At 46.1% G+C, this 27,297-nt stretch overlaps 8 protein-coding genes across 8 annotated transcripts; 5 read left to right on the top strand and 3 right to left on the bottom strand.

The window, feature by feature from the left end:
• Nucleotides 1-390: 390 nt before the first annotated feature.
• Nucleotides 391-2,442, top strand: BHQ10_001282 (uncharacterized protein; the record flags this gene model as incomplete). The annotated part of the gene is made up of 2 exons (XM_040873301.1): nt 391-848; nt 954-2,442. 2 exons carry the CDS (start codon nt 391-393, stop codon nt 2,440-2,442), a joined length of 1,947 nt encoding a protein of 648 aa, XP_040729787.1.
• A 622-nt stretch (nt 2,443-3,064) lies between these two features.
• BHQ10_001281 (uncharacterized protein) lies at nt 3,065-3,883 on the top strand (the record flags this gene model as incomplete). Its single annotated transcript, XM_040873300.1, has 1 exon — nt 3,065-3,883. One exon carries the CDS (start codon nt 3,065-3,067, stop codon nt 3,881-3,883), a length of 819 nt encoding a protein of 272 aa, XP_040729786.1.
• A 2,676-nt stretch (nt 3,884-6,559) lies between these two features.
• Nucleotides 6,560-8,476, bottom strand: BHQ10_001280 (uncharacterized protein; the record flags this gene model as incomplete). The annotated part of the gene is made up of 8 exons (XM_040873299.1): nt 6,560-6,886; nt 6,963-7,047; nt 7,108-7,277; nt 7,350-7,856; nt 7,911-7,992; nt 8,061-8,136; nt 8,197-8,347; nt 8,402-8,476. 8 exons carry the CDS (start codon nt 8,474-8,476, stop codon nt 6,560-6,562), a joined length of 1,473 nt encoding a protein of 490 aa, XP_040729785.1.
• Nucleotides 8,477-13,304: 4,828 nt separating this feature from the next.
• On the top strand, nt 13,305-14,632 carry BHQ10_001279 (uncharacterized protein; the record flags this gene model as incomplete). Its single annotated transcript, XM_040873297.1, has 3 exons — nt 13,305-13,533; nt 13,638-14,544; nt 14,605-14,632. 3 exons carry the CDS (start codon nt 13,305-13,307, stop codon nt 14,630-14,632), a joined length of 1,164 nt encoding a protein of 387 aa, XP_040729784.1.
• A 4,130-nt stretch (nt 14,633-18,762) lies between these two features.
• On the top strand, nt 18,763-19,758 carry BHQ10_001278 (uncharacterized protein; the record flags this gene model as incomplete). Its single annotated transcript, XM_040873296.1, has 3 exons — nt 18,763-19,073; nt 19,246-19,398; nt 19,674-19,758. 3 exons carry the CDS (start codon nt 18,763-18,765, stop codon nt 19,756-19,758), a joined length of 549 nt encoding a protein of 182 aa, XP_040729783.1.
• Nucleotides 19,759-21,383: 1,625 nt separating this feature from the next.
• BHQ10_001277 (uncharacterized protein) lies at nt 21,384-22,586 on the bottom strand (the record flags this gene model as incomplete). The annotated part of the gene is made up of 4 exons (XM_040873295.1): nt 21,384-21,429; nt 21,487-21,556; nt 21,607-22,523; nt 22,579-22,586. The coding sequence occupies 4 exons, from the start codon at nt 22,584-22,586 to the stop codon at nt 21,384-21,386; spliced, it is 1,041 nt and encodes a 346-aa protein (XP_040729782.1).
• Nucleotides 22,587-22,918: 332 nt separating this feature from the next.
• Nucleotides 22,919-24,779, bottom strand: BHQ10_001276 (uncharacterized protein; the record flags this gene model as incomplete). The annotated part of the gene is made up of 4 exons (XM_040873294.1): nt 22,919-23,666; nt 23,722-23,959; nt 24,029-24,433; nt 24,536-24,779. The coding sequence occupies 4 exons, from the start codon at nt 24,777-24,779 to the stop codon at nt 22,919-22,921; spliced, it is 1,635 nt and encodes a 544-aa protein (XP_040729781.1).
• Nucleotides 24,780-25,530: 751 nt separating this feature from the next.
• On the top strand, nt 25,531-26,673 carry BHQ10_001275 (uncharacterized protein; the record flags this gene model as incomplete). Its single annotated transcript, XM_040873293.1, has 3 exons — nt 25,531-26,034; nt 26,105-26,377; nt 26,443-26,673. The coding sequence occupies 3 exons, from the start codon at nt 25,531-25,533 to the stop codon at nt 26,671-26,673; spliced, it is 1,008 nt and encodes a 335-aa protein (XP_040729780.1).
• Between the last annotated feature and the right edge of the window lie 624 nt (nt 26,674-27,297).

Raw genomic sequence — 27,297 nt, 5'->3', positions numbered from 1 at the left:
GCCTAAGCTAGGTGCATAATCAAATAGCTCGCAGTAACGACGGGGGGAGCCCCGTAAGTAGCGTCTATAGCGGGTCCTGAGTCTGCGTACCACGCAATTTTTGTGGTCTTAGCCCATTAGCAGCACCTCTAGTTCCCTCTTTCCCGCGTGAACTGGCTTGTATATCGAGTCCCTTCGGGTGTTGGAAAGGTATATATACCGGCTTGGACAAGGGGATATCATCGTTGTTTTCTCTTCTTCTCATTGCGGACAAATCCCCAATCATTCGGTGTCTGTCTTTCACTCTGTTCTAACCTACGCTTTCCACGCTCAACTACGAGGGGTTGTTAGCACGCATTCTCTTAATTTTCATACTTTTTATACTCGGTCCTGTTGGGCCCCGCCCTTTCTATGGCATCCGTCCTCCGAATTAGCAGCGCTTTGCTGCTTGGAGCTGCCCTCGTCAATGGACAGACCACAACAGCCACCACTACGTCGATCGCTCCAGCTCAGCAGACCGTCTCTTCGGACTCTGATTCTGGCGTGCCCCTCAACACTGCCGAAACTGTACAATTGACCACTGAAGTTCTCCAGAACCTGACCACTCAATTGAACGAAACCACGCTTTCGTACTTCGACTTTGGGAATGACACTGCCACCACTACAAAGCGATCTACGACCGGATGCAAAGTTTTCCCAGGAGATAAAGCATGGCCCATAGATCTTCTTTGGGATATCTTCGATTTGTTGCTTGGCGGACGTTTAATCAAGACTGTTCCCTCTGCTTCCTCATGCTACTCTGGTTGGGGTGACCAGAATGCAGCCGAATGTGCTTACGTTAACTCTGAATGGACTGACTCTCACTTTCAGTAAGTTTTCCTTTTGTTTGCCCGTCACCACTCGACTCGTACTTGAATAAAAACGTAAAACGAATATAGCGGACTACAAACCTGATACTAATATCTCCTTTGCAGCATGGAAGATCCTACCTCCATCATGTGGCCCCTTTTTCAAGGCCGCACATGCTTGCCTACTAGCTACAACATCACTGGCACCTGTACTCTTGGCGGTTATCCTTCATATGCTGTCAATGCTTCCAATGTAGCTCAGATTCAGCTAGCAGTCAACTTCGCACGCAACCTCAACCTCCGCCTTGTTGTCAAAAACACCGGTCACGACTTCAATGGCAAATCCTCTGGTGCTGGTGCTCTCAGCATCTGGACTCATCATCTTAAGTCTCTGTCATACATCCCCAACTACTCAGACAGCACCTATTCAGGACCCGCTGTCAAGATGGGATCTGGTATCCAAGCATACGAAGTCTACGAGTTCGCCAATGCCCACGGTATTTCCGTGGTCGGAGGTGAAGGAAAAACCGTTGGTGTCGCTGGTGGATACGTTCTCGGTGGTGGTCACTCCCCTCTAGGCAGTGTCTACGGTCTCGCTGCCGATCAAGTTGTCGCTATGGAGGTTGTTCTTCCTAATGGTGTATTCACTACTGTCACTGCATCCACTAATCCCGACCTATTCTGGGCTCTTCGTGGTGGTGGTGGTTCTACCTTTGGTATCGTGACCTCTGTCGTTGCTAAAGCTCATCCTAAGATCGGTGTGACTGTCGCTCAGTTCACCTTTGGTACCTCCGATGTCATTAGCGCCGACACTTTCTTCGAGGCTTTGAAGACTTACTACTCATACTTTGATGCGTTCACCGCCGCCGGTACCTATGTGTACTTCTGGGTCTTCCCTCTCGGCAATGACCAGTATCTCTTTGAATTCAACCCGTTTTTCGCTGTCAACCACACCTTGGACCAATTCACCACTCTAATCCAACCATTTGTTGATGATTTGAGCCTTCTCGGAATTTCTGTTACCCCTGGTGGTACCTACTATGACAACTTCTACGATGCTTGGATGTCTGCGTTTCCTCTTGAGACTGTTGGCTCCGTAACCATGCTGACTGGATCTCGTCTTTTCCCCCGTGAGAACTTCGTCAACGCTACTCTCCTAAACCAAACTGTTGCCGCTCATCGCTACACCTTGGAGCAAGGATACCCCGTTCTTGCTTTCCAAATGAAGGCAGATGCTCCCGCCGATGCCGTGGCTAACGCTGCCAATCCAGCTTTCCGTACCATGCTCATGCACGCCATTACCTCCACCTCGTGGGCTGCCAATGCTACCAATTCCGAGATTCTTTCCGACATGGACTTCATGACCAACACCATTCTCGGCTCTTGGCGTGACACCTGTCCCGATAGTGGTGCTTACATGTCTGAGTCTGACATTCTCGAGCCTAACTTCCAGCAGGCATTTTATGGATCCAACTATGCCCGCTTGTACTCCTTGAAGCAGAAATATGATCCCTACGGTGTCTTGTACGCTCCTACAGCCGTAGGTAGTGAGGACTGGACTGTCGCCAGCGCTGATGGCTTGCCCGACCAGAACGGTCGTCTCTGCCACGTTTAGGAGTAGAACGTGATCATAGCGTTTCTGAGACACATGGTCATCCATACCTAGGTAACAGCGGCATTATCTTGTTGTTTTCAATCACATTCTTCATAGAGCATAAATCCTGGCAATAGACGTCAGACATTATAATAACTGGAAATTGATAGAAGAACTACGGCTATACAGTTTACCTACGTGCATACGATTATCATAATTTTTTTTTTGGATATGCTCAGAGTAGAAATCTTCAAGATTTGACTTATAAAAATTTTGAGGCGACTGAAGTCTGTAAACAGTAGTCAATGTCATGAGCCAGCTTGAGATGTTCGCATCCTATGACCTTAAAGCTATGATACGGATCAGTTCATGTTATTATACAATGTCGGCTGATACCGATATAATACGGTATTAGTAGGTGTCCATTCGTTAGAGAGTGTCAAGATACACTACAGTTACATACCGATACACTGCTTTACCCTCGCCCCCGATATCGGAGCTCCCCGCCCTCCCATAGCATTTCCGCATTGGGACAGCTCAGCTATATAAATATTCATACAGATCAGATAAATACCATCTAATTTCACTTTTGAAAATCATACATAACGCTGTTATCGCCTTTCTCAGCCCTCAATCACTCACTATGGCGGACAAAACAGAATCTGCCGTCTACACACATGGCCATCATGCCTCTGTTTTGCGTTCGCATACCTGGAGAACGGCACTGAATTCCGCAGCTTACATTCTTCCCCATCTGAAGCCAGATATGAAGATTTTAGACATTGGTTGTGGACCGGGTACTATCACTGTCGATCTGGCAAGCTACATTCCCCAGGGCCACATCACTGGGCTTGAAAGGGCTGAAGGGGTACTCGATCAGGCTCGTGCTCTCGCTAAGGAAAAGGACGTCAAGAACGTTGACTTTGTCGTTGGAGATGCCAATGGACTCTCCTACGAAGACCAAAGCTTTGATGTCGTCATTTGCCACCAAGTCCTACAACATGTTCGCAACCCCATCGGCATTTTAAAAGAGATGTACCGAGTAGCTAAAGTGGGCGGATTTGTGGCTGCACGAGAATCCGACTACGGCGGATTTGTTTGGTACCCAAGTCTGGATGGGCTTTCGAAATGGAGCCATCTTTACGACGAAGTTGCGAGAAACAACGGTGGTGAGCCTAATGCCGGTCGCATGCTTCATTCTTGGGCACGACAGGCTGGCCTCGCCGACATCAAATGTAGTACAAGTACGTGGTGCTACCAGACAAAGGATGAGATATCCTGGTGGAGCGATTTGTGGGCGGAAAGAATTGTCGTGTCGTCGTTTGCGACAACAGCTATCGATGCTCAGATTGCCACCAAGGGTGACCTTGAGAACTTGGCTAAAGTCTGGCGCAAATGGGGAGATGAGGAAGATGCCTGGTTCAATTTGCTCCATGGAGAGATCATAGCCTATAAACATTAGATAGCTGATTTTCGTGTGGTTTTTATTGTTTATTGAAGTGCTTGGTCTGCCGACCTATGTTGGTGGGAAGAGCTTTCATATTTTCCTATAGATACACGTCAAATATAGCTAAGAATGATTCGAAGTCAACTAGTAGAAAGATCGCCATAGAATTTGAAGGTCGGCAAAGATTACATATACAATTTCTTCAATGGCCATTAAATTAAATATATTTTCTTCTCGCTCTAGATACGTGCTTGATTTTATCCTGTTTAGCGTTATAGTGGGACGCCTTTGAAGCCTTCCCCTTGCCTAATGTGGAACTTCCTCGTCTCCAGGGCTTTGGGAACCAAAAGCACGACAAAACGATCTATACTCCAAGGAGCGCAGTCTTGACACCCTTTCCGTCGGATTTTGCTCTCCACGGCCGCTTCTCATTCAATAGAAACAATTCACCGTCTTTGCCAAACAGTAATTGTCAACACCACTCTCGACTAAGATACGCCCGAGAAGTACTCCTCCGGAAGACCATATATTGACCCATAGCCAAAACCACTGTAGACATTTCCTGCTAAATCGCACTTGATGCCGTCCGGAATGGTCGTGTCTGTCATTGTGAGCAGACGCCAATTCGCTAAAATCGGCTGGCGGTCGGATATCAGAACATCGAAACCGTAGCTAGGCTTAGATCAGCACTACGTATTTTGCCATGGCGTCGATAGGAAGACAAAGAGAACACACAAGCTCGAAGGTCTCATATCGTCTGTTGTGCCACCTCCGTATATCCAGTCCGTATCCGTGACATAGACTGTTTTTCGTCTGGCGAGAAACAAACCCCATTTAGCCGCACAAAACCGTCCAAAAGATCAAAGCGATAAATCTGGTTGGGTAATCTTGGATGAGGTCGATAACCTTGCTCAAAACCATATATAGAGTCGGTAAACCAGATTGTCCCGTCACTATGAATGATAACTTTATTGATAGAGTTGAACAGACGGTTATAGAAATCACTTTTTCAGAAAAGCTGTCTCATAATGTGCCGTTGTCTTCAATTAATAAAGATCACTGGGCAAGGTAATGGATTCCTGGGCACATATGAGTATGCCATCCTTGTATTTTACACCACCGTTGGTCATGGAAATTGGCACTGAGGGGTTTATTTCTTCACATTTCGCGTCGCGTAGACGAACCTTGGTGATTTCGACTTCGAATACTTTTGTAGACGGGTTTGTTAGGCGGTTGCTGGTGATGAAAATCGCATTCTGGCCTTTTATGTAAACGCCGGTTTCCTGCGCGAAAGATTATGAGTCATTTTTCACCAGTAACTCCAGTGTCAGACCATCACCTATAATCGCACGGAATTGTTGGTCATGAAAAAGGAATATGTTTTTTTGACATGCTGAGATTATGTGACCAATTTTTATTGATTCATTTTATGCCGCTGTAACCGTGGAAATTGTCGGCAGAGCGATTCTTATCACGATGTACCTCTATTTTAGTACCCGTAGACCCTCGAGTCCGCGCATCACTGCTGGCGTGACTAATTTGGACTGTAATCTCATCTCTGTGCATCGCAAGTAAGCAATATCATCGGCCAATCTTGCAAGACAAGGTCTTTATTAGTAGAATGCATTCAATCATCGCTAATACATTTTTAAGATGAAATCTACTGCAGTCTAGAGGATGAAAGCTGCATACTCCCTTAGGAGCTGTTAGAAACCCGCGGGTCATTCTCTCGACTATTGTTATACTCTTTCTGCTTCAGAGTATCGGATATTGATTTTCGATTACGTATCGGCGGCAATTGCTCCCGTCGGATATAGATACAGCCGTCAGATCTCCACAAAATGGCGAAGTTTGTCTTCGTATCACTCCAATTTCACCCCGCATCTTCTTGTGTGATGGTCATCGCATTCTGGTCTCTGAAGCCCTGTTACCTCACAATTTTACTTCATACGACGCTTCAAAATGATCACAGGCATTCATCACATTAATTTACTCGTGCCAGAAGGCACGCTGGAGGATGCAACCGAATTTTATGCAAATACTCTGGGTCTGACACCAACTCCAGTCCCGCATTTGCAAGTCGGCCGGATCGCTTGGTGAGTCACGTTCGTGTTATTGATTCAAAAGTGGTAAGTTGGCCTACTCATGATTGAGAATGGGTAGGTTCAACATCGGAGAGCCGGGTGGTCAACAAGTCCATATCGCATTCGGACAGAATGAATCCAATTCGTCGCGCCATCCATGTTTCAAAATCGGATCACTGGACGACCTGCAGACGCTACAGAGGAGAATTTGGGATCATCATGTAAAAGGTGGGAAAGCAGCTCCGAAGGCAGCTGATCAGCCGGGTGAACAGAATTCAGGTATTTTGTCATTTCTGAAAATCTCGTGTTCGTAGACCTACCTGTACTAATGCTAACCGGATGAATATAGGAGCAAAAGGTGTCGAATATCCTACTAGATTTTTTGCTAGAGATTATGCGGGGAACAGACTTGAGTTCACACTTTAGTAAATGATCTGATCATATTTAAGCTGAATGTAAGGGTTCTCTTACTACCGGTAATGTGATTCTATGACTTGATAGTAGATTAATGGACATGCTTTTGACTTCGTATGTTTCAATCTCGCAAACGATCATTCCATCAGACAGATGATTGTACCGATGTGATGATACCAGAATCAAGCGTGATTCAGTAAGCATACAATTTCGCCCCCGGTTGTCTTCGTAGACGTCTGTTCATGTACGCGTAGTAAATCTGAAGTAGAATACAACCCGCAGCCACGAAAAGCAATAGTCCCGCATTTGTCCAGTGACCAGTTGGATACCCCTTCTTTGCTTCATTTGACTTGTATATCCATACCCCAGCAATTTGGCCCGGTGCACCAAATGAGATATTGAGAGCGATTGCAAGACCAGCAGCTGCAGTGGTGTTTACATTGGATGAAAGCCATCCGAGCAGAGGCGGAATACAGGAAAAGGATCCACTCGCAGCTACAATAAGACAACCATAGCGATGCTATCCGAACTTAGCCCAAGTAATCAAAGGAGAAAGAGTTTTATGCATCATGTGGGAACTGTTTCATTAGACATACCTGATAAGCATCTGGCGGTAGAACAGCAGACGCAAGAAAACCCATGGCCCCAATGAAAGAAAAAATAGCCGAGTGAATACCACGCCTATATCAAAGAAAAAGCATTTTAGAGACCATCATGCAAAGATACAACATATCGACTTACGCATTGAAATAGTCGGCTGAACCTGCCACTGATATCGTGACAACATATGCGACTGCATACGGCGGCACAGTCATCAACTGTGCTTTTAGACCTTCATATCCCAAACCAGCAGTGATGGATGGTGTGAACAACGATAGGCTTGAGAATGGAGTCGAAATGCCAAAATATACCTATTTGAATCAGAATTTGCCACAGACAATGATCACATTAATCAGTTGACTGTGCTAGGAGTAGACACGTACAGCATAGTGAGCATAAAGACGCCACTCGGTGAGCACAGTTTTAGCATCCTCCCATGTCATTGCCTTAGCGTTTCCTTGTGAGCCTTCAAGACGTAGTCGACGTTTGGCCAAGTCCTTCTCCTCGGCTTTCAGCCAATGTGAGGTCTCCGGATAATCCGGAAGAAAAAAGAAAATGAGCACGGCAGAGAAGCAGGAAGGAGCGCCTTCAATGATGAAGAGCCATCGCCAGGCAGACAGTCCGTGGGACTGGTTCAAATGACCGACTCCGTAAGCTATTGCACCGCCAAATGCTCCCGCGAGTGTTGCAGATGCAAGAATAAGAGCTACGCGGACTGATCGCTCGTGGACGCGGTACCAAAAAGTAAGGTAGTATACCAAACCGGGGAAAAGACCTGCTTCAAAGACACCGAGTATGAAGCGAATTCCAGTGACCTGGGCGGTGTTCTTAGCGCCGCCCAAGCCCATCGTGATCGCGCCCCACGATAACATCAAAAAGGCAATCCATCTCTAACAGTCGCGTCAATAATGTGACCCTATACGGATATCGAATAGATGACGCACACTAGGTCTCAACTTTTTCAGGAGATAGTTCGAAGGAACCTCAAACAGGGCGTAAGCGATCAAGAAAACCATCAAGGCGATCCTATTGATAATAGATCAGTACGCGTTCTTCAGCTCCGGCACAGTTTATTATGATGGGGTCCAACTAACGTGTACTGGTAGTTTGTCATATGGGTCTCGGTAAGCAAATCATTGTGTGTATCTGCGTTCAAGATTTTGGCATTTCCTGAATTCGGTTTTCGTCAGTCAAACGTCGTCTATCCTGTCCAAGATTAGAAGCCCATACCGATATTCGACCTATCCAGGTAACACAATAAATAGATAAAAGCCGACAATGGAACGATACGTAGGTCCTGCTTCCACACTAGGTTTCTTATGGCAGTATTGTCGAGACCTTCTGCATCTTCGACACTTTCGTGCGTACTTAGGGAGCTTTCCTGTTTTATTAAACTTCAAGGTTAATTGGCCTTCCGAGTTGGGATAATGATCACACATGCCTGTAAAACATCGGTTTCGACATCTTCGATAGTCTTTCTGTGAAGATCAGGCTGGGAACTGGTCATCATGAAAATGAAGGCGCGGCGAAAAGCGGTCAAAATTTGGAAGCCCTGAGGTCTAATGCGAAAACTTGGAAGACGGTGTAGAACTCAGGTGTGATGGGTCACACCAAGTCACTTAAGAGAATTAGAATGCAGAATCAACTTTACAGAATTGTCCGTGTCAGATAACTGTTCCGAGTCAATCAAGGTCGTACTTCGCAGAGCATCGGATAGTAAAGAATGCGGGGAAAGACTCTGGCTACCTTTGTTGCTACGATAGACTCGGGAACATCCCCGATGTGTAAGAATGAAGGCTCTTAGCTTGTTCTTCCCCACGGTGAGTTGGACGAACCGAGTCGATCAACCGCTGAGTTCACACCAATGCGTGCAGTCATAACCAAATACGGAATAGCACCTGAGCTGGCTCTTCTTACTAGTGAGGTGATCATCTCTGATTGGTCTATGCGATGCGGAGTAGATGCATTTGTTCGAATAAGCCCAAAAAACATGGACATTGCGAGATATTACGCGGTTTCAAGAAGGACACCCGAGACGATCCTTGATAGAAAACATGACTGAATTCCTTATCGCTTTTCTAGCATGAGTTGATAGTCGATAGAGACCCAGAAACAAGATGCTCAAGATAGGGTTAATCGCGGAAAAAGAACATTCACCGCTGCGGACGACATGGATTCACTCTCGGGCCTATTTCAATTTCCGCCAATAGTGGTAGAGTATCTTCTCAAACGACCCAATTTAGCTGTAAGACATAAGATGGTTGGTCAATCGTCTTGACTTTATCCGTCTCGTACGTCCGGTCCTTTGCCCCTTGCCTAACCTTATATTCATAATCATCAAGCTTAAATCAATTCTGTAAAATATTACATAAGTGTCTCTATATCTAGTTACGAGACAGATACAGCCTCATATTAAAAATCGTCGGGTAGACGCTATGGCCTGGGCTCCAGTACGCGAAGCTCATCCCTCTTTGATATGCAATCTACAAGATCGACGATAATTCATTCGCAGTGGACTTCCTGTCAGACGGACTGTACGAATATTAGCTTGTGCTGGTAATTTTTTCAACCAAATTGAGTCGATTATACAAATGATTTTCCTGTCACCGCATTACACTCTAGCAGCTTGTGCGCCTCGACCACTTCTTCCCATGTAGGGATCACTGAAAGCGAACAAAAGACTACATGAATGCCTTGGAAGAAGGAGCTTGCCGTCTTCGTGCCGAGAAGGATAATTTGAATGAAGTGGCCGCAAACTGGGAAAAATGCGTACAGGCTCTGCTTCACGTGGAACAAATAGAGGACTCAGAGAGTACGCAGTCCTCTGCAACTCGAACCTGGCATACTCTTCTGGGTAGTTTCGGACAATTCGCAGGACTCGTCAACCATGTTGCCCTAGTCATTGTGGCAAACTCCAGAGCCATTGTCACGATAAGAACAAACATTCAAAAATGCCATATTAACCATATTTGGCCCCTAGATCTAGATGACAACAAAGCACCCATACTTTTCACAAAACTGTGAGTGAGGTAATTGAAATGTGTGGTTCAAAGTAATGCTAATTAGGAGCCGTGTAGTCTACGAAAATATCATTCCTACTTTGAGTTTGACAGAGACTTCTAGGTCTGGCTACATTGACTACTTTTTGCCACTAGCATTAAGCAGTCAGATGGTTTTGAGCTCCGTACTGGCGGCTCCAGCAAGTTGTGTACACTTTACCCATTTCTGGGAAATAGCGGTCCATCGTTTCAAGTACAAATCGATAAATTTCGCGAATCTACAGCAAGCCCCATCACCACGAGAACCTGGATCTATGCTACCACTGCTGGCACTCTCCGCTATCTAGGAACATTTCACCGATGATATTATTGCTGGTGCAGGTGAATTTCGAGCGCTCTTGCACATAGCCCAGTTTTGGAGCCGTTTTATTAGAATCCGGGCCATGGATCGCGAGAGAAGAGTATGTCTTACTTGTTATTATACCAAATAAAGATTTGCGCACGTCTCAGTGTTTGTACATGAAGATTGATGCTTACCGATCATGGAATGTCATTAGAATACTCGTATAACCAAGGTGCAAGATCGCCCCATCGCCTTGGTCATCCCACAGCCACCAGAGTGCATATCAACTACCGCTGGTAAATAATCCCAAGAAACTATACTACATATTCACATCAACGGAGAGCGCCATGGCGCACACTTATCGGATCCATCAGGTTACTTGTACCTCACATGGCGAGCATGGACGGCATTTATCGGTGCATTCCCAAGAGATTGATACTCTCTTGACAGACCTTGAATCAAGAGTTTGCAACATTTCTCTTTCTTTCCTTTGGGGAGAGCTCTCTCATATGGGTCTATTTTGTGGCAGCAGCCAACAGCGTGATGCCTGCTCACCGAGCTTTTCATGATCCACGATTGGCCGAATTACTGTAACACATCAGCCACAGCAGTTTAAAGCGTATACGAAGATTCTCTATTATGACTCTCTGTGCACCTTCTTGAAAATCGAAATTGATCGTTTCATTTACTATGTAGCTATCACGCTTACTGCAAGTACGTAGCCCAGCAGGGGAGAACCGCATCACCTTTCCAGAATTGGGTACGGGTAGGCTTCCAATAGGCAAGTCGTGGAAGGCCAGCCCTGTATGCTCCCCACCCCAAATCAACGAGCAACCACATAGTCGTCTTCTGCGATCAATGCAAAGGGTGAAAATAGCCTAAACGACACGCTTCGGAAGGTCCTTTTGAATGTTTATTTATCAATTGTCTTCAGGCAACTATTCGATACTATTTTCATACCTTGAGAATCACTCATCTTTTTGAATCCAACTATCGTAGCCTTCAAGGCGGCTCTGCCAACTAGTCGGCCATGCATGTAGTGGAACTGTAAAAAGTCGTCGGAACACAGCTCGTCGACCACGTTAAGAGTTGAGTTGGTCTAGAACTGTTCCCAATAACGGGTTACAGTAAGCGGTTACGCTGTTATCGAAAGAAACCCACCATTGTGGCTCSTGAGATGAACATGCCCYTTCTTAGTTTCTAGTTGTGGCAGTATAATGGTTATAATTATCAGAGACGCAGTCAATGTGTGTACGTACACCGGAGGGGCCTTTATTGTAAATTGCGCTCTCTGTCAACTATTTTCCTCTCTACGTTTCCTCAACGGTGATCTCTAAAATGAATTTATTTTCAACTTCAAGTTAAATTATCGTCTCGCTTCTTTGTTGCCTGGCTTGGATTTAAGGGCTATTTTGAGGACTGACTTGTGTCGCGCAGTTCTCGTGATGAATCTCTCTCCAGTGTAGCACAATCTGTTATCACTACCAAGGTTCTCTCGACGAATCAAGACTGTGATCTTCATTTCGATGATGCTTGCAGCTTCTAAAGTCCATGTGGCATTGTTGTTCTCGGATATGTCGCAGGCTTCTCCAAGCATACATGCCTGGGTAAATAGTAAAATTCGACGACGACTTACACGACATCAATGAACGCACACAACCATAGAGCGAGCGAGTAAGTGCCTATGCAATCAGGGCTAAGGCTAGGATTAAGGCTGAGATTATGGCAGGCCTCAAAACACTCACTGTACTTGCAAGTGTGACATGCCTTACTACTAATAGAATCATAGCAAGCTAGGAAACGGAGTACTGTCGTCACTGATCCACTTGACTACTATAGTTAGTTGTGTTTCTATTCATAGATATCAGTCTATGCATAGCTAGTCTCCAATCTCCATACGCTGCAATTTTATCCACCTACCTAGGACGTAGATACTGTCACGAGGCGAATCATTTACTATGTAGTAGACTTTTCATTCTTTGTGTTCCCATTGGCCGGCTGACTGCTTGGAAGGTTCCTGGCCAACGCTTGGTAGCCAATCAGACTACAGTTACTGTAGCCGGGCCCATCACATCTGAACCAGAACGCTCTCTCATTGGTGCGTGCGCAAAGACCTGCAGCTGTCTCCACTTCTTGTACTCTGCTTGGCTGGATTGTATCAAAATTCAGTAGCGACACCGAATCATGAACGGTGTAGACAGAAAATGTCTCATCTTTCCATCTTTCACAAGTGTGCAAATCGTTGATCCTGATACGAGCTCCAGAAAACCCCTCAGTATAACAGCACAATATGTTGGTTGGCTGGAAACCGTGCAAAGATGCCAGAACAACATAAACCGGTCTACTCCACCCCCAGTTCCAGTGGAACGGCCATTCGGTCTGCCGTGGAACGCATCATCGAGCTGTTTGTTGACAAAATTCTTTGTGTGTGAAACCTCCAGCTTGTTTCGCTCGGTACAAATCGCCTTGTCGACGTCTACATGTCATGGTGTCTCACCTCGCCCACCGTTCGCATTCTACAAGTCGATTCTTTCAGTGTGCTTGAAATAGTGGAACTATTTTTCCCAATCGGCTCTTCCATTCTCCGCATAATGATCCAAGATCCCCCCATCATGACGTGTGTATGGGTCTCGTAAGTACTCACTGCTGACATCGGCTCATCCGGGTTTGCAGTTTGATGATTTCTGGATCGTTCATCTCTTGTTCCCTGGATCTTACCTTCAGCAGTAGAGTCAAACAAGGTGAAAAGCTCGATCGATGATATTATCATGATTCTGAATTTCCCAAGATGCAGCGCCTAGATGCTATTGCAAGCATCATGACGTTGTTCATTTCACCCCCAATTATAAAGAGGTGACTTAAGCTAGCAATAACGAAAACCTTTTCTCCAACACACACTGAGGTCAACATTCGCATTTAGGCTTTAGCATACTGCCGGTTTTTGACGCGGCACACAATTTTCTTGTATACCCCAGGCCCCTCCGACGTCCAACGCCATGAAATTCTTTGCTGCAGCCGCAGCACTTGCTGCTGGAGCCAATGCTCTCACTATTCGAGGTGAAAGCTGTTGCTTTACTTTGACTGCATCTGGCGAAACATCTGGCACTGTCGGTCAACTGAATGATGGCCAGAACCGCATCGGTGGTGGATTGCCCGCTGCCACATTCTGTATTACTCCTGGAGGTACCATCACTGACAGCAGTGGTCGTGGATGCATTCTCACACGTTAGTAGTTATCCCTTATAGCTGTCGATAGGCCATCAATATTCCTGTACTGATTGTTGGGCGGCATGAGATAGCTCCTACAACCCAATTGCAATGTGATACAGGAGCTACTGCTGACTCGGGCTTTTCTGTCAGCAGCTCTGGTCAGCTTACCTCCAATGGATCTCCCGATTTTGTCGCTTGTCAAACCGGCGATAACGGTGCATTGAATATTTACACCAACCCTTCCCCCAGCGATGTGACTGGCTGTGTCCATATCACTCTTTCAGCCGACCAATGCGCAACTTCTGCAATTTCTTCAGTACAGTCAAGTACACCAGCAGCGTCTTCTCCCACTGCGTCTGAGACCTCACCTGTTAGCCCCCCTGCTAGTCTCCCGGCAAGCTCTCCCACCAATCCTTCTGGCCCTGGAAGTCCGCCTGCAAGCTCCCAAGGTAGCCCATCTGTCGTCGTGGTCACCGCCACGGAGACTGTGTGTACCCCCGGGCCGAGCACCGCTTCTCCCGCCTCAATTCAGACCAACGCACCCGGGCCATCAGGTACCAGCGTACCATGTAGCACTGATCTCGTCTCTGGCAATTTCGAATTTCCTCATCTCATTGTGCCTATAGACTCGTCCTCTCCTGGCACTGCAGGCGGCACTCAGTTCAAAGCTGAAGTAACGTCTACCATTTCCACTATTTTCAATTTTGATATCCCGGCGTCTGATGCTGGAAAGACTTGCACTTTAGTCTTTCATTTCCCAGAACAGAAGGATTTGCAAACTTCCTCGTTCACCTTTAGCGGTGATGGCAATGTATACTTTGCTGAGTTAAGCTCCCCTGCTACTCAAACTACGACATTCAACAATGCCCCATCCGTCAAGACGGACTTTGGTGTAACTACCATTGCGCCAGGAAACTCCTACGTGATTTCCACTTTCGCTTGTACTTCAGGCGGAGCTGTGGCATTTGAATTGAAAGAAGCTGGAACTACCGATTTTACTTTCTTTGAAGATTACAATCCTTCTCCGTATGTTCTTGTGCCGTCTCATTTTTATATTCTTGATATGCCCTACTAACACTTTGTCAGGATCGGTCTCTTTATTACCACTTGCTAAACGCAACACTGCGAGTGACCCAGCTTACTTCCTCTCAACTGAACCATACCAAAAGCCGTGCAAGGCAAGTAGAAACAACACAATCTTACCCAGTGCGCATTACATTTACTTAACAAGCCTTCAAGGCGCCATGAGTTCACATATTGTTATCATCAACCGATGAACAAAGCTTCGGACCCTATATTTAAAGAATATAGTAGTTTATCAGAATGATATGTGATTTCTATTGCTACAGTAACAATAATGCGTTACTGAAATTTCCGTTCATTGGTTCCATAGGGGTTAATTGCTAGTACTTGATAGTTGATGCTGCGTGACGACGATGCTCAATCTTTTACCGAGAATTCTTCTTACTCAAATTTACACGATAAACGACCTGTGTGCAAAAGTGCTTTTTGCTCATGATAGATAAAGGTGGACATAGCCTAGTTGTGCGACCTACAAGTATGCGCCAACAATGTTTAGTCCAAGGGAGCAAAGCGTAGGCAAGAGCAAAGACTAGTGTCGGCCTCCAAATATATGCCCAAGTCAATGGTTTATGATTTTACAAGATGTAAGGAACACGGTAAAGCGCAGAAGTCGTCACGTTTCTAACTCAGAGCATAGATATTTACTTTCATTAAGACTTGATAAACTCACCTGCTTAGGCGATTTCAGATGAATATCAGTTCGGAACTTCAGATCTCAAACTCATACGTCGCATACATGCGTCGCTCATATCAATGCTGAGTATACAGTGCGAGTTCGCTAGAACATAATAGGTGAGGCGTCATTTCAATTGAGCGGTGTAGAAAGCTAAATCATCACCATCTGATTCGACAGTCAAGATCAGTCGCTTTGATCTGATTGGTATTTTTTTTCTCAATTAAATATCGATTCTGGGTACCTAGGCATATGTACCACATGATGGAATTGACATTAACGCACTTTTGTTGAACACAGCATAATTTGAGAACTCAATCTGCCAAATCGTCAGCATGCAAGAAATAATGACTTACAGACAAAGCATCCGGTAGCCACGCACTCGGAACAGAGAGACCGCCCCCATAATATGTGTTCACCACCAGGGAGTGTGTGTAGTGGGGGTGGAGGGGACGTGGCGCCAGAATTGGATAATTGCTGAACTGTACAGTTGCGAGCACAGGTTCGTCATACGATGTGGAATCTCGTGTATATGGTGATCAGTCAGTCCAAATTGACCCTTGTGCAGGAAATCGGTTATGAAAGCGACAGATAGCCAAAATACAGAGCAGGAAGCATGGCAAGCGTCAAAGTCAAACAAGCCGGAGGTCGAAGGAGGCTATATCTGCTCAATGCGACCCTGTCATGCAGAAACAGCGTGTTCCAAGGCCAACGTGTAAGTATGCGTTGTTCGATTCCTACATATTTTTTACCCCGTTCCAGGACTCACAGCCATCGTGCCTGATTCTTAATTTGTTTTTTCTTTTTGGTGCAGGGTAGTAAAATTCCAATACAAACGACATACGAGTCGCATGAGTAAACATCATTTGATTATACAGCCCAAAAAACAAGTATTGAGTGAAGAATCAAAGTTTCTCATGAATAGCTAGTACTTGCTCAGGCTGCCAACATCAGGCTAGAAGACTATTCTAGAAGAAAGAAGTTGATAGGCTAGATATTGCTTCGCCATCATGCGTGCATAGCGATGAGTTGGCGAAAGCATGAGGTAGCGGGTCTAACTTCGTTGATGCACTGGATAGGATAGGCTCCCAGTCAGCATTGTCGCAGTAATCAAACCAAGTCTGTACAATGGTACCCCAAGTCCATGCTGCGCAATCGAAATGTCCATCGAGGCTGTTTTGGAAACCAAAGTACAGATACAAGTTTTTCTAAGGATATTGCGAGTAAGTTTCAAATTCGTGTTGCAAGGGCCTAAGCTACCTAGTGAGTATTTTGCATGACTGTTCATATATCTTGATCGATCATGCAGAAATATGCTGCAATCAAACGAGAGTGACTGCAATGTTACCATCGGTTCTTTCCAGTATCGCATGAGAACACATATGCTTGGTTCCGGTATGGGTAACCCAAACTCATGAGATTGTGTCCGTGTTATTCTTGATTCTTGTTCGTGTCCATCAAGATCATGTATGTGGATAATTGATGGTCACACAAAAGGCGCACAAGATAGCCTTAGTTTCTTGTTGCAGTTCTGACGTGACAGGTCCGAAATGATCTTCAGGCAGCACACCTAAGATTGCAAGCCTTGCACAGTAACAATATAAGTTGTCTGTCCCGAACTATGTCAATGCCTTGACCAATACGAGGTAAGCTTGAATCTGGAAGAGGGTCCTTAGGCAGCATTAAGGGCCTCGCAAGAATACTTGCTGTTTCAATACTCCGGAATTCATAATCGCCCAATAATACCGAATACAGGTGGCAACGCCTCGGGATTTTAACCTGCTGCCACATCACTGGACGCGTCTAGAGCGTTTGTAACGCCTCTGATGGTGTGGAAGATCCCGGGCGGTTACCATTTGCGACCTGGGAGAATTCAGTACCATCAGCCGAAACGCTTATCTTCGGAAGGGCAAATTTCCCCCCAAGAAATGGATTGATAGAGATCGTTATCCAATATATGGGAATGTAAAATATGACACCCTCTGCTGCAGAATATTCCATTCTCGGAGGAAGTGCTCAGAAGCTACTTCTGAATTCCAATGCGATGCGCTCGTGTTGTTCGGAGCCGCTGCTGCAGCGACGTTCCGTACGGTAGGCAACGAGTCCCGCAATGCAAATCTCTTGGCCAGGCCACATTATCATTCCGACTCCTGGCTTATTTTCACAGTCTTTCATTCTTCTCCTCTCCGCCTAGACTAGCATTCAGATGCTGACGTCGCGCTTTGTCATCTGAAATGTGATGCAGAAATTTTTGATTGGCATTGTACTAGTGAAAATGACGCACTAGTTAATCTCGTCTCGGCATAGTATCGAAGGACTTTTCATCTCGGTCCAACAGACTCCAACTGTGGCAGCAGTACTCTGAAACATTCATACATGGTACAATAAAACCCAGGCATACGTACCTTTGTGTGTGCAGATGGTATACCGTAAAATTGTCGTCTGGCCGCGTATATGTCCGAATCTGAATGCCGCTAGAGCCTCAAAGTGAATGCATACAACATCGTGAATTTATGTCAAAAAGTTCTCACCGGAATTCCCCTAACTTTCACTTTCGATATTTTAGCAAGTTCCAACTCCTGTCTTATATATCCCTCGTCATCCTTAGACTTCCAACCCCTCTTCTCTTTAACCCCCTCTTCTACCTGAAATAGATCTAGTGAACATTGGGTAGCCATCGCCGCCAAATCCGCCACGGTCCGAAACCAGTCTTTGATGGCCCAACATTGTCCAATTGAACACAAGCCAAGGCAGCGGACGCGAGAATATGCCGGCGGAAGCACACTAGCACCAATCTTTCAACCTCCTCGCCCATTTTCCCGGCCTCTGAAAGGATGAACCTCAATGGCTGGAACAGCGGGACGGGGCCTGGGTGGGGGTCTTTGACAAAATGAAGCGCATATTGCTGAACTCTGTCTCCCTCTCTCTCCGACTATGAGCGGGGTTGAGGAGACGTAGATGGGAAGGCACCTTTTGATTGGAGCAGAGGAGATAATGCTGAGGCATATTCGGAGCACCGGGGGTTCAGATCCAGTTTCCGATGCTCATCACTGTGGCCATCAGCCTGTTCCCATCCCCCCTCCTTCTTCCTCTGGCCCCCTCTACGTGCTCAAAGACTAATTGTCCGCCAGTTTTGGCATTGATCTCGGAGTGAAGAGTCTCCGATGACGGGTATAAAAGCCGGCTCGTGTTCTTCTTCCCATCATGGTCCACCTTCTTCCTTTTTTATCACTCTTCCTTCCAGGTTTCCTCACAGTCTCAGAGACTCCACTGCATACTCCACCTTTTTCTCATACTAAGGGCCTTTAGATAACCAAAGCTTCAAAGATTCAACCCATACTTAAAGAAAGAAAAGCCCCTGCCGTGTCTTATAATCTTCCTGGTGATCTTCACTTTCATTGCAACCCGTTGCAGACGAGACCTATCATCTTCTCTTTGACTTCCATCAACAACCATTTGTCAACGGTTCCAGCACTTTGTAAATCACAATGGCCACTCACCAATACTATCAGCCGAGCATGGCCATGAACATGCCTTCGAAAGCACCTGTACCTGCCGGTCTTTATCCCGTCGGCCGCGTGGCTGTTCAACCGGCAGATTTCTCCGATAGCAGCACAACTGGTGGCAGCCGGACAACTGGCTATAGCGGAACTACCAGCAGCTACTCTGGCAGCATTAGCGGCGATTATGAATCCAGCACAATGTCCGGCGTCGACGTCGTCGACATGTTGAACGAACGAGTTCACGGCTCTTTCGATCCGATGCCACTCGATCGAGGATTGGCAACACAAGCACAAACGTGAGTTTTTCACTCCAATGCAATAGCTCTTTTCTCCGTCGTTTCTCTGTGGAAGCGTCTTGACGCTGTATCCGCTTGCCGAGCAGCGTGCGACCATGGTAGTTTGTCGATTGCTCGGATGCACGAATTACTGCGATATCAAGAGCTGCTGCAGCTGACAATAATCCGCTAGGTCTGGACACTTGAATGCGAAACAGCAAGAATTGCTGGAACTTCAGGCACTTGCTCAGCGTCGCTTGAAAGGAGTACGCTCCAGCTTCAACGAGGGGTTGAAAGCGGCGAAGGAAACGAAGAGGGATCTCGAATGGACATCGAAACGCGTGAGGTGAGTTGTCTGTGTGTGTTCTTTTGGGAAGTTGCATTCCTCCGTCTTTGGGAAAGCGCAAGGGGCAACTCGCTCCTTCCCCCAGGACGTGTGTGTTTCCGCTCCGCTCCGCTCCACCAGCGGCGGAGCGACGTTTCCGCTCTTGTTGCAGTTTCTTGGCGCGTGTGCGCGTCTGCAGGAACACATCATCGCAAAGGGGTGATTGGGCGGAAATTCTACGCCGGACGGGGTCAGATTGCGCCAGAACGATCGAGCTAACAGAGAACTCTGATTAGTGCCCTGAAAGCCAAGGCTGAGAAAGCACACCCAGAAGAGTATCGCCGAGCGACCAGCAAGTATGTCTTCGACGACGACTACTGAAGAATCAGGCAACCCTCGCCAAACTGACTCTGACCATTGTAACAATGGCTTTTGTGACGACTAACGAAACGACGCTAATGAAATCTTACGATTCGGTTTGGGAAAGGAAAATTCGTGGCTGCTTTCTGTTTCCTTCTCGATTTTGGGTGTGTCTGCATGCTCTTCTTGCCAATCTCTGTCGACACCCCGTTTTTGATTACGTATGGCTATGTAATTTCGTATTTCTTTCCGTTATTTTACCGGCGTTCTGTCACGGCTGGCTACTTTGCCTTGGAGGTTTGCAATTTGGGTGGTTGAATTGTCTCTATTTCGTGTAATTTCGATACAGCAGATACTCCAATACCAAACGGGACGTAAATGGCATCTTAATGACTCTGCCCTGTATTGTAAAGAGTGTAGGAAGTTGAAACCCTAAGAGGTGGCCCGTTATGGTTAGTGTTAGGGCTTCGAACCATTACCCTAACTTCTTATTGAGAGCGCCAGCAAAAGCCTACTGCATCATTGGCGAGCTAAAGCCCTATGTCAGTCTATGTACTATTATGTAAAGTAAAAATACGAGCTAAGATGTTTATTGTATAGGGACAATATCTAACGCTCAACGTCTTGGATTATACCCCATTCATAGGCGCAATGCATAGTCAAACTGATGCTCAAAGTCTGTAGATATCATACCATCATACTCCATCCGCAGCTATGCAGTAAGTCGAGTTTCCCTGCATCCCCTCCACTGGATCAACACAGGCATTATGAAAGAAACGTCAAAGCATTCAACTGCAAAATTTCAGACGTCCCGTGTCTTACTCAGTGCCTATCATGAAGATGAACGACACCATCTAAAAGATTCACCCTGTTGGATTCGCTGTGGACTCACCATGATCAGAAGAGCCGACTGGTGGCTGGTCTCCAGTTGTTTATCGCAATCTCATTACAATACAACCTCTTCAAATTGGTGTACAAGTTACTAGTCTCATACGCAACGGAGAACTAGCCGGGATCACCAAGCGTGTTGAATGACCTGTAGCTACCTCTACATTTTTAGCTTCTACTGGCACGGCAGCGCATAGAGCTCGTGTTTGGATCAGCTTTTTCATTGCTGTTTACTGGTTTTTGCATTTTCGCAGTTCCAAGGTTCTGAGCTGTGACAAACTCATATGTTTTGAAACTGACGGTTTGGCCGCCAATTTCCGTTCCTTTATTATCTGTATTTTCTCATTGATATTCTCTTACCTTCATTGACTGGTATTGTCTGATGGCAACATGTCGTCAACATGATCGACGCTAGAATTCGCGATGCGACCTTACGACAGCCTGTATATACAAGTTGGCCTTAGGGCTTAATGTTCCCTAATTACCTACATAGGTAGGTACGAAGCCTATCAACTTTCCGACAACATGATAGGTATGTACCTCCAACCCAGGTAGTTAGTCGACTCTGGCACCCTCAGACTACATACAAGTAGAATTTTATCGAGACTGTTTGCTTTCTCTCCTTCATGCTCCGGTCTCAGAGTATTTAACTATGCCATGTTGAAGCTTTCGATCATTGCAGAATGCTGCGTTGTCATCTTGCCTCTCTATAAGCACAACTTCTTATCTGCTGAGGATATATTGCGAGCAGTTTCACATCACCAGTCCTGGGGAATACATAGTCCGACCCATGCGTCAATTTGCCTGGGGTGATAAACATCAATTTAGTATGAAATATGGAGTGTATTGCGACTACCAAACCTGAAAGGTTGCGAGGCCTCACGAAGAACATTGCCCACACTCGCGTTAATCAGCTTTGGTAATTCCGCTGCTGGTGGCGATGTCGATGTTTATGCCTATGAGACCGTTCACGTGGCTCACTTAAGTGCCTAGCGTTGTTGCGATCAAGTGAAAATCCTTCCAGGCTATTGAAGGAGTCTCGAGAATGCGATCTTCGCCGTCTTCGTTGTCTAGATTCCGATCTGGTGGCTCTTTCCAGATCTTCAAGTTCATGTAATCTATGTCTTTGCCACTCTTTCCGCTCTTTTTGGGCGTTTTTGAGTCCGCGAACACCAGCCTTCATCGCTGCCAGGGGATCATTCGCGTCGATACGGGCCCTTTCCCGCTCTTGCCTCAAAGGATCCTCATTCCCCCAAACATCAGTATTTCGCATTGCATTGGAGGCATTTACCTCCTCGGTAGGCCCTGTGGAGTACCAAGGCGTCTTACCGGCAGACTCTTTGAATCCAGCGGCATTCGAAAGGCGCATTGTATACTGATCTTCAAAGGCGCGTTGTTTCTTATGCTTTTCGGCTTCCGCTTCCACATTCTTCTCAGCTCGCTGATTTTTTGTCATATCCTCAGTAAAAAGGTTGATGTGGCCAGCACTATCTGTTATCGAAATATGTTCATCGCGCCCTTTCCATTCGCGGTGAGACGAGAGTAAATCATCCCTTTTCGCGCCATATTGAGCAGCCTCTTCTTTGGCAAATCTGATATCTCTGTCCGTATCATCTTCTCCTGTAATCCTTCGCCGTTTCTTATGCCTCTGTGTGCCATAATCCGCTTCTGATCGCCTATGTTCCGACTTGGGAACTTCGCCGGGTGTAGAGAGACGTGGGGGTGACAGACTAGGAGGACGGTCGCCGCGTAGAATTTGTATCCGACGTTCGGCATCGACTTCTTGCATGCGTCTCTCCTCCTCTTCCTCTCGAGCTTTCGCTTGCTCTTCGTCGCGGCGGACACGCGCGATGTTGTCCGGATTGAAGACGTTCCATGATTTCTTGCCGAGGAGATGTCTGTCATCAGTCAGCGAGGATTTTTGGCCACGTTGAAGAGAGTATCGGCACTTACAATGGCATATTCACTGTGAGTATGGACAGTATGTGGAAGCCTTTGAAGTAAAGACGATGCGACACGGTGGTAACTATTAATTTAGAAAACATCTGTCAGGCCGAAGCGGCTGTTGGCGCCTGAGATATTAGGCATCAAACATATTTCATGCCTCAGGCAACAAACGACCCGTTGTCTTTTAACCCTTCAGCTGTTTTTTATTTAAGCGGATTACTTTGAGTCTTTGGCCAACATCAAATTTTCTAGTTTGTATTTTTGTGTCTAATTATTCTTGCATTCGGGTATGATGAATAAGAGATGACTTTTCTGTGCCAGTACACCTCTAGAAAAGCTTTATACTTTACTGCAATGACCACAGCTGTCGTTTCTTGTCTCCATCAATCTCCCAGGAGACCTCGATATCCAATGCGCGCGAACCTTCTTCCTTCTTCTGATAGCCAACACTGCCTTTGATAACTTGTCCTTTCTTCAACGCAGTAGGTTCCTTTCCACCGTGGTTCGCGAGAAGCACACATTGTTGCCAGTGTGTTTCGGTGTCAAAGGGACCAGTAGTGAACGCGACCAGTCCGTGCTTTTTCAGCTCTACAGGTTCGGTATTCTCGTCGAATTTGAAAGTAGGAGAAGGCAAGAAGAAAGTGTCGAACCAGATGTTCCAACCGTCGAGTCCAGGAATGTCTTCTGTAAGAGTCACTTCAAAATTCTTGAGGAAAGTCAATTCTGCAACGGTAATTGTGTGTAGCGGAAGCGGTAAGAAGACAGCCGATGAACCGACAACAGTCTCGGGTTTAGTTGTAGTAACGATTGCCTCATCGTGAATGTGTTCAAGCATGCTGGACATGTCAAAGCCGTAGACAGATTTCCAGAAAGTCACGTGAGAGTCCAAAAAGTCACTGTCCACATATGGTGCAATGCGTAGAGTAGTATGTGATGGCACCATGAGGCCACCCGGCACCAAGTAATGGTCTCTAGCCCACAACACCGAGTCCAACATTGCTTCGAACAGTAGTCCATATCCCATCCATTCCGATACAATGATGTCCACTTGGGGCACAGGCAGACTAACTTCTTCGATCTTGCCACGAACACACCTGCATTTTGAGTAAGCACTATTGCAAAATTAAGTATGGATTTTTGAGTACGTACGTTATGACATCTTCGAAGCCATTCTTGTAGATATTCTCCCGAGCTTTTTGGATGATGTTGGAATTATCCACCGCGATGACCATTTTAGCTCCGGCTTTTGCACAGAACATAGATAGAATGCCCGTTCCACAGCCAACATCAAGAACAACCTTGTCCTTGAATAAACCTTTGTTATCGTATATGAAGTCGCGATAAGCATCGGTTCGCACAGTGTCCTTGAGCATGGTCTCGTGAATTGCTATGATTGCGCGTTAGTGATTTTGGCAAGAATATCAATATAAAGATCAACAGGGTGGATTAAGCGAACCATTGAATGAGTAAGAAGTGAAATAGTCAGCGTCGGCTTCTTCGATTTTTCCTTTCTTCGGTGCTCCAGGCCCTGCTGCGCTGTCATCGACAGACACACTGGCTAACTGTTCGCCCAATGACTTTTGTACCGCCAGTCTGTACTCCGAAAATTGATTTTTCAGCTTCTCCAACTCCTCCTGAAGTTCCAAAATGCGCTTCTCGCTAGGCGCTTTTCCGTCTTCGACTTCCACGTCGTCTGTCAGGTCGTCGAGGCTATAAAGTAAGGCATCGTCGTCGAGAACCGGTTTCAAATAGGCATCGTCATCGAATAAAGCCGAAGAGCTAACCGAGGGTTCCTTGTTTCCTTTCTTGATCTCCGAGCGTAAATAATTGACCAGTCGAATGGTTCCTAGAAAATCCAGGTCTGTATATAGTCAGTATCAATTGCAGTTTGAAGATTGTGTGGGCTGAGGTAGTCCTAGGTGTTTAATTGACAAAACATGTAACACAACGAACGACCACATACCAAGATCTCTCTGCACCTTCACGAGGTCAAAGTTGTACCTTTCTTTGGTATCTTTCAACAATGCGCGGACATCAGGATAAACATCTGCGCTGAACAGCCCCACAACTGGCTGACTCTCTTCCTCCGGTTCAATGTCTTCCCAGCCTTCATCGTTTCCATTGACGATGTTCAAGCTATCAGATGCAGAATCGCTGTCGGAATAGCTATCTTCCCCGCGATGGGCGTCTTGCAAAAAAGCCGACATGCTAGGCTCTGGACTCTGATCAATGGGGACGTAACCAGTGTGGAATGATTGGATTCAGTCTTTGTGTGGAAAGTTTAGGAAAGTATCTAGACTCTGACGGAGTTATCAGAAATGAGAAAAAAGTTTAGAGATAAGTAGTAGCAGCCCCGCCTGCCCTAAGCAAAAAGTAAAAAAGTTCCGGCCTGGACAACCAGGCAACCCCGCCAGGCTCACCGCCCTGAGAGCTTGTTGTCAAACTGCCCCTTCAGGAACACTCCGGACTCACTGCTCACCACACTGCCAGAAGCTCTGTGCTCTTCGTCTGAGCATGTACATTCTTGCAGAAGTTCATTTACTAATAGCATCTTCTCACTTGATACCCAATCCTTGATCGCATCAGCGGCTCGACCTCAATTGCGTGTTCTCGAAGAATCGTCTTTCGTATCCGCCGACGATAAACGGGCCCTGCCTTCAAGAGTCCAGCCAGTCCATTTGTCCAATTCGGCGTCATGGCGTTTTTGTTCAATCGCAGTGCTCGTCCGCGGTCGCCGTCAGATTTAGCCAAGGTTACTAGAGATCTCTTAGCAAAACTATGGGAGCTKCCCGATTCGCCCAAGGTGTGTACCACGCGTATCTGAACTATCGGCTGTTGACATTGAGCCATGGAGCAACTAACAAAGGGACAACTATAGCTAGAAGAAGACATTTCGAAGCAAATTGCGCAAATGAAATTGATTACACAAGGGACACCAGGTGAGCGGACCATTATACAATGGCTCTGGTCAACGGCTTATACCTTGAAGAGATGGATAGTGCTCCCGCTCTTGTACGCTCCTTATTCGATTCGGTGATACGAGAAGATCTTCTTTTTCAGCTGGCGCACAGCATTCGCAAATTACCCTTTGAAGCGCGTAAAGATACACAAACGATTGTGACACATATATTACGGTACAAGCCAAATAATGGACCTGGAGACCCGCCAGCAATAGATTACATTGTTCATCAGCGGCCGGAAGTCATTATTGAGCTTTGCAGAGGCTTTGAAGACCCTCATAGTGCCTTATCATGTGCCTCCATTCTCAAGGAGGCTGTCAAGTCCGATGTCATAGCCGCTCTCATTCTATATGATCAATCAAACGAATATGAACCGGCGGTTCGACTCAACGACATAAATGCTGAGCAACCGCAGACGGGGGACGGTATTTTTTGGAAGTTCTTCGAGTGGATTGATAAAGGCAGTTTTGAAGTGAGCGCAGACGCGTTTACCATATTCCGGGTAAGAATTTTCCCATACGTTCAGGAAGTCAATTTCTGACGCATATCACACTAATTTTTTGACCTTGAAGGATCTCTTGACGCGGCACAAAACATTAGTTGCCTCGTACCTATCCGCAAACTATAGCCTCTTCTTTGGCAGATATCACCAAATTCTCATACAATCCGACTCCTACGTAACGAAGCGACAAAGCATCAAGTTACTTGGCGAAATTCTTTTGGACCGCACCAATTATAATGTCATGACAACATATGTTGACAGCGGAGATCACCTTAAAGCTTGTATGAATCTCCTCAGAGACGACCGGAAGATGGTGCAATATGAGGGTTTTCACGTTTTCAAGGTCTGTCAACCGCGTTCTTTCGAATTATCCGGCTAGTATAAGGCTAATGGAAATTTATTGCGTAGGTATTTGTCGCAAACCCGAACAAATCCGTGGCCGTACAGAGGATTTTGATAAATAATCGGGAGCGATTGCTCAAGTTCCTGCCGAAGTTCCTCGAGGATCGCACCGACGACGACCAATTCACCGATGAGAAGGCTTTTCTTGTCCGGCAAATTGAGCTTCTTCCTAGTGAGCCTATCGAACCAAGCTATTCCTCTACATCGCGACCCAGCGTCAACGCCGCCGCAGCCTAGGACGCCACAATTTCGAGGCGTCTTTCTGCTAAACCTATACACACACGCATGACTTTGCAAAAGGCCGTTGGGTCAGGCAAAGTCAACGAGATGATGACTTAAGACAAGCGCTTTTCGCCGCTGCTGATTATGAGCAGTTATGAGCAATTCTTTTTTTAATGTTACAAGCTCGGATCGTTGCTCACGACTTGGTTTTTTAAAGTTTATTTTTTGTTGGGCGCTTGGGAGCTGCACGTTTATCAGAAACATTCATTGGCGTTATTTGTGTTCCTAATGTCATAGCCGATGGTACATTGCTGTAGCTTGTCTGGTGCTAAACCTGTAATTGGTAACTGCTGTATACACTCAGACTACGGCACGATGTTATACATTATATATAAACTGGGACTGGGAGGCTGACCATTTTGGTACTCGATTCATTGAGCGTATACATAGGAAGATTTGAACATTGAAAAGTGTCTGAACATAACCCTAACTATCTACCTAGGTATATCCTCATCCACATAAGTGCAACCTAGGATCTGGTACACATCTAAAGCTGGACTCCAGGGTTGCCACCATCTAGCTACTTTCACAGAACTTTCCATGTTAAAGTACCTCGGTAGGCTCCCCGTATCGACACCT

Source organism: Talaromyces amestolkiae, assembly GCF_001896365.1.
Source record: "Talaromyces amestolkiae strain CIB chromosome Unknown scaffold1.1, whole genome shotgun sequence".
NCBI lineage: Eukaryota > Fungi > Ascomycota > Eurotiomycetes > Eurotiales > Trichocomaceae > Talaromyces > Talaromyces amestolkiae.
Note: the sequence above shows the minus strand (reverse complement) of the source record. Positions and strands in the feature narration are given on the sequence as shown.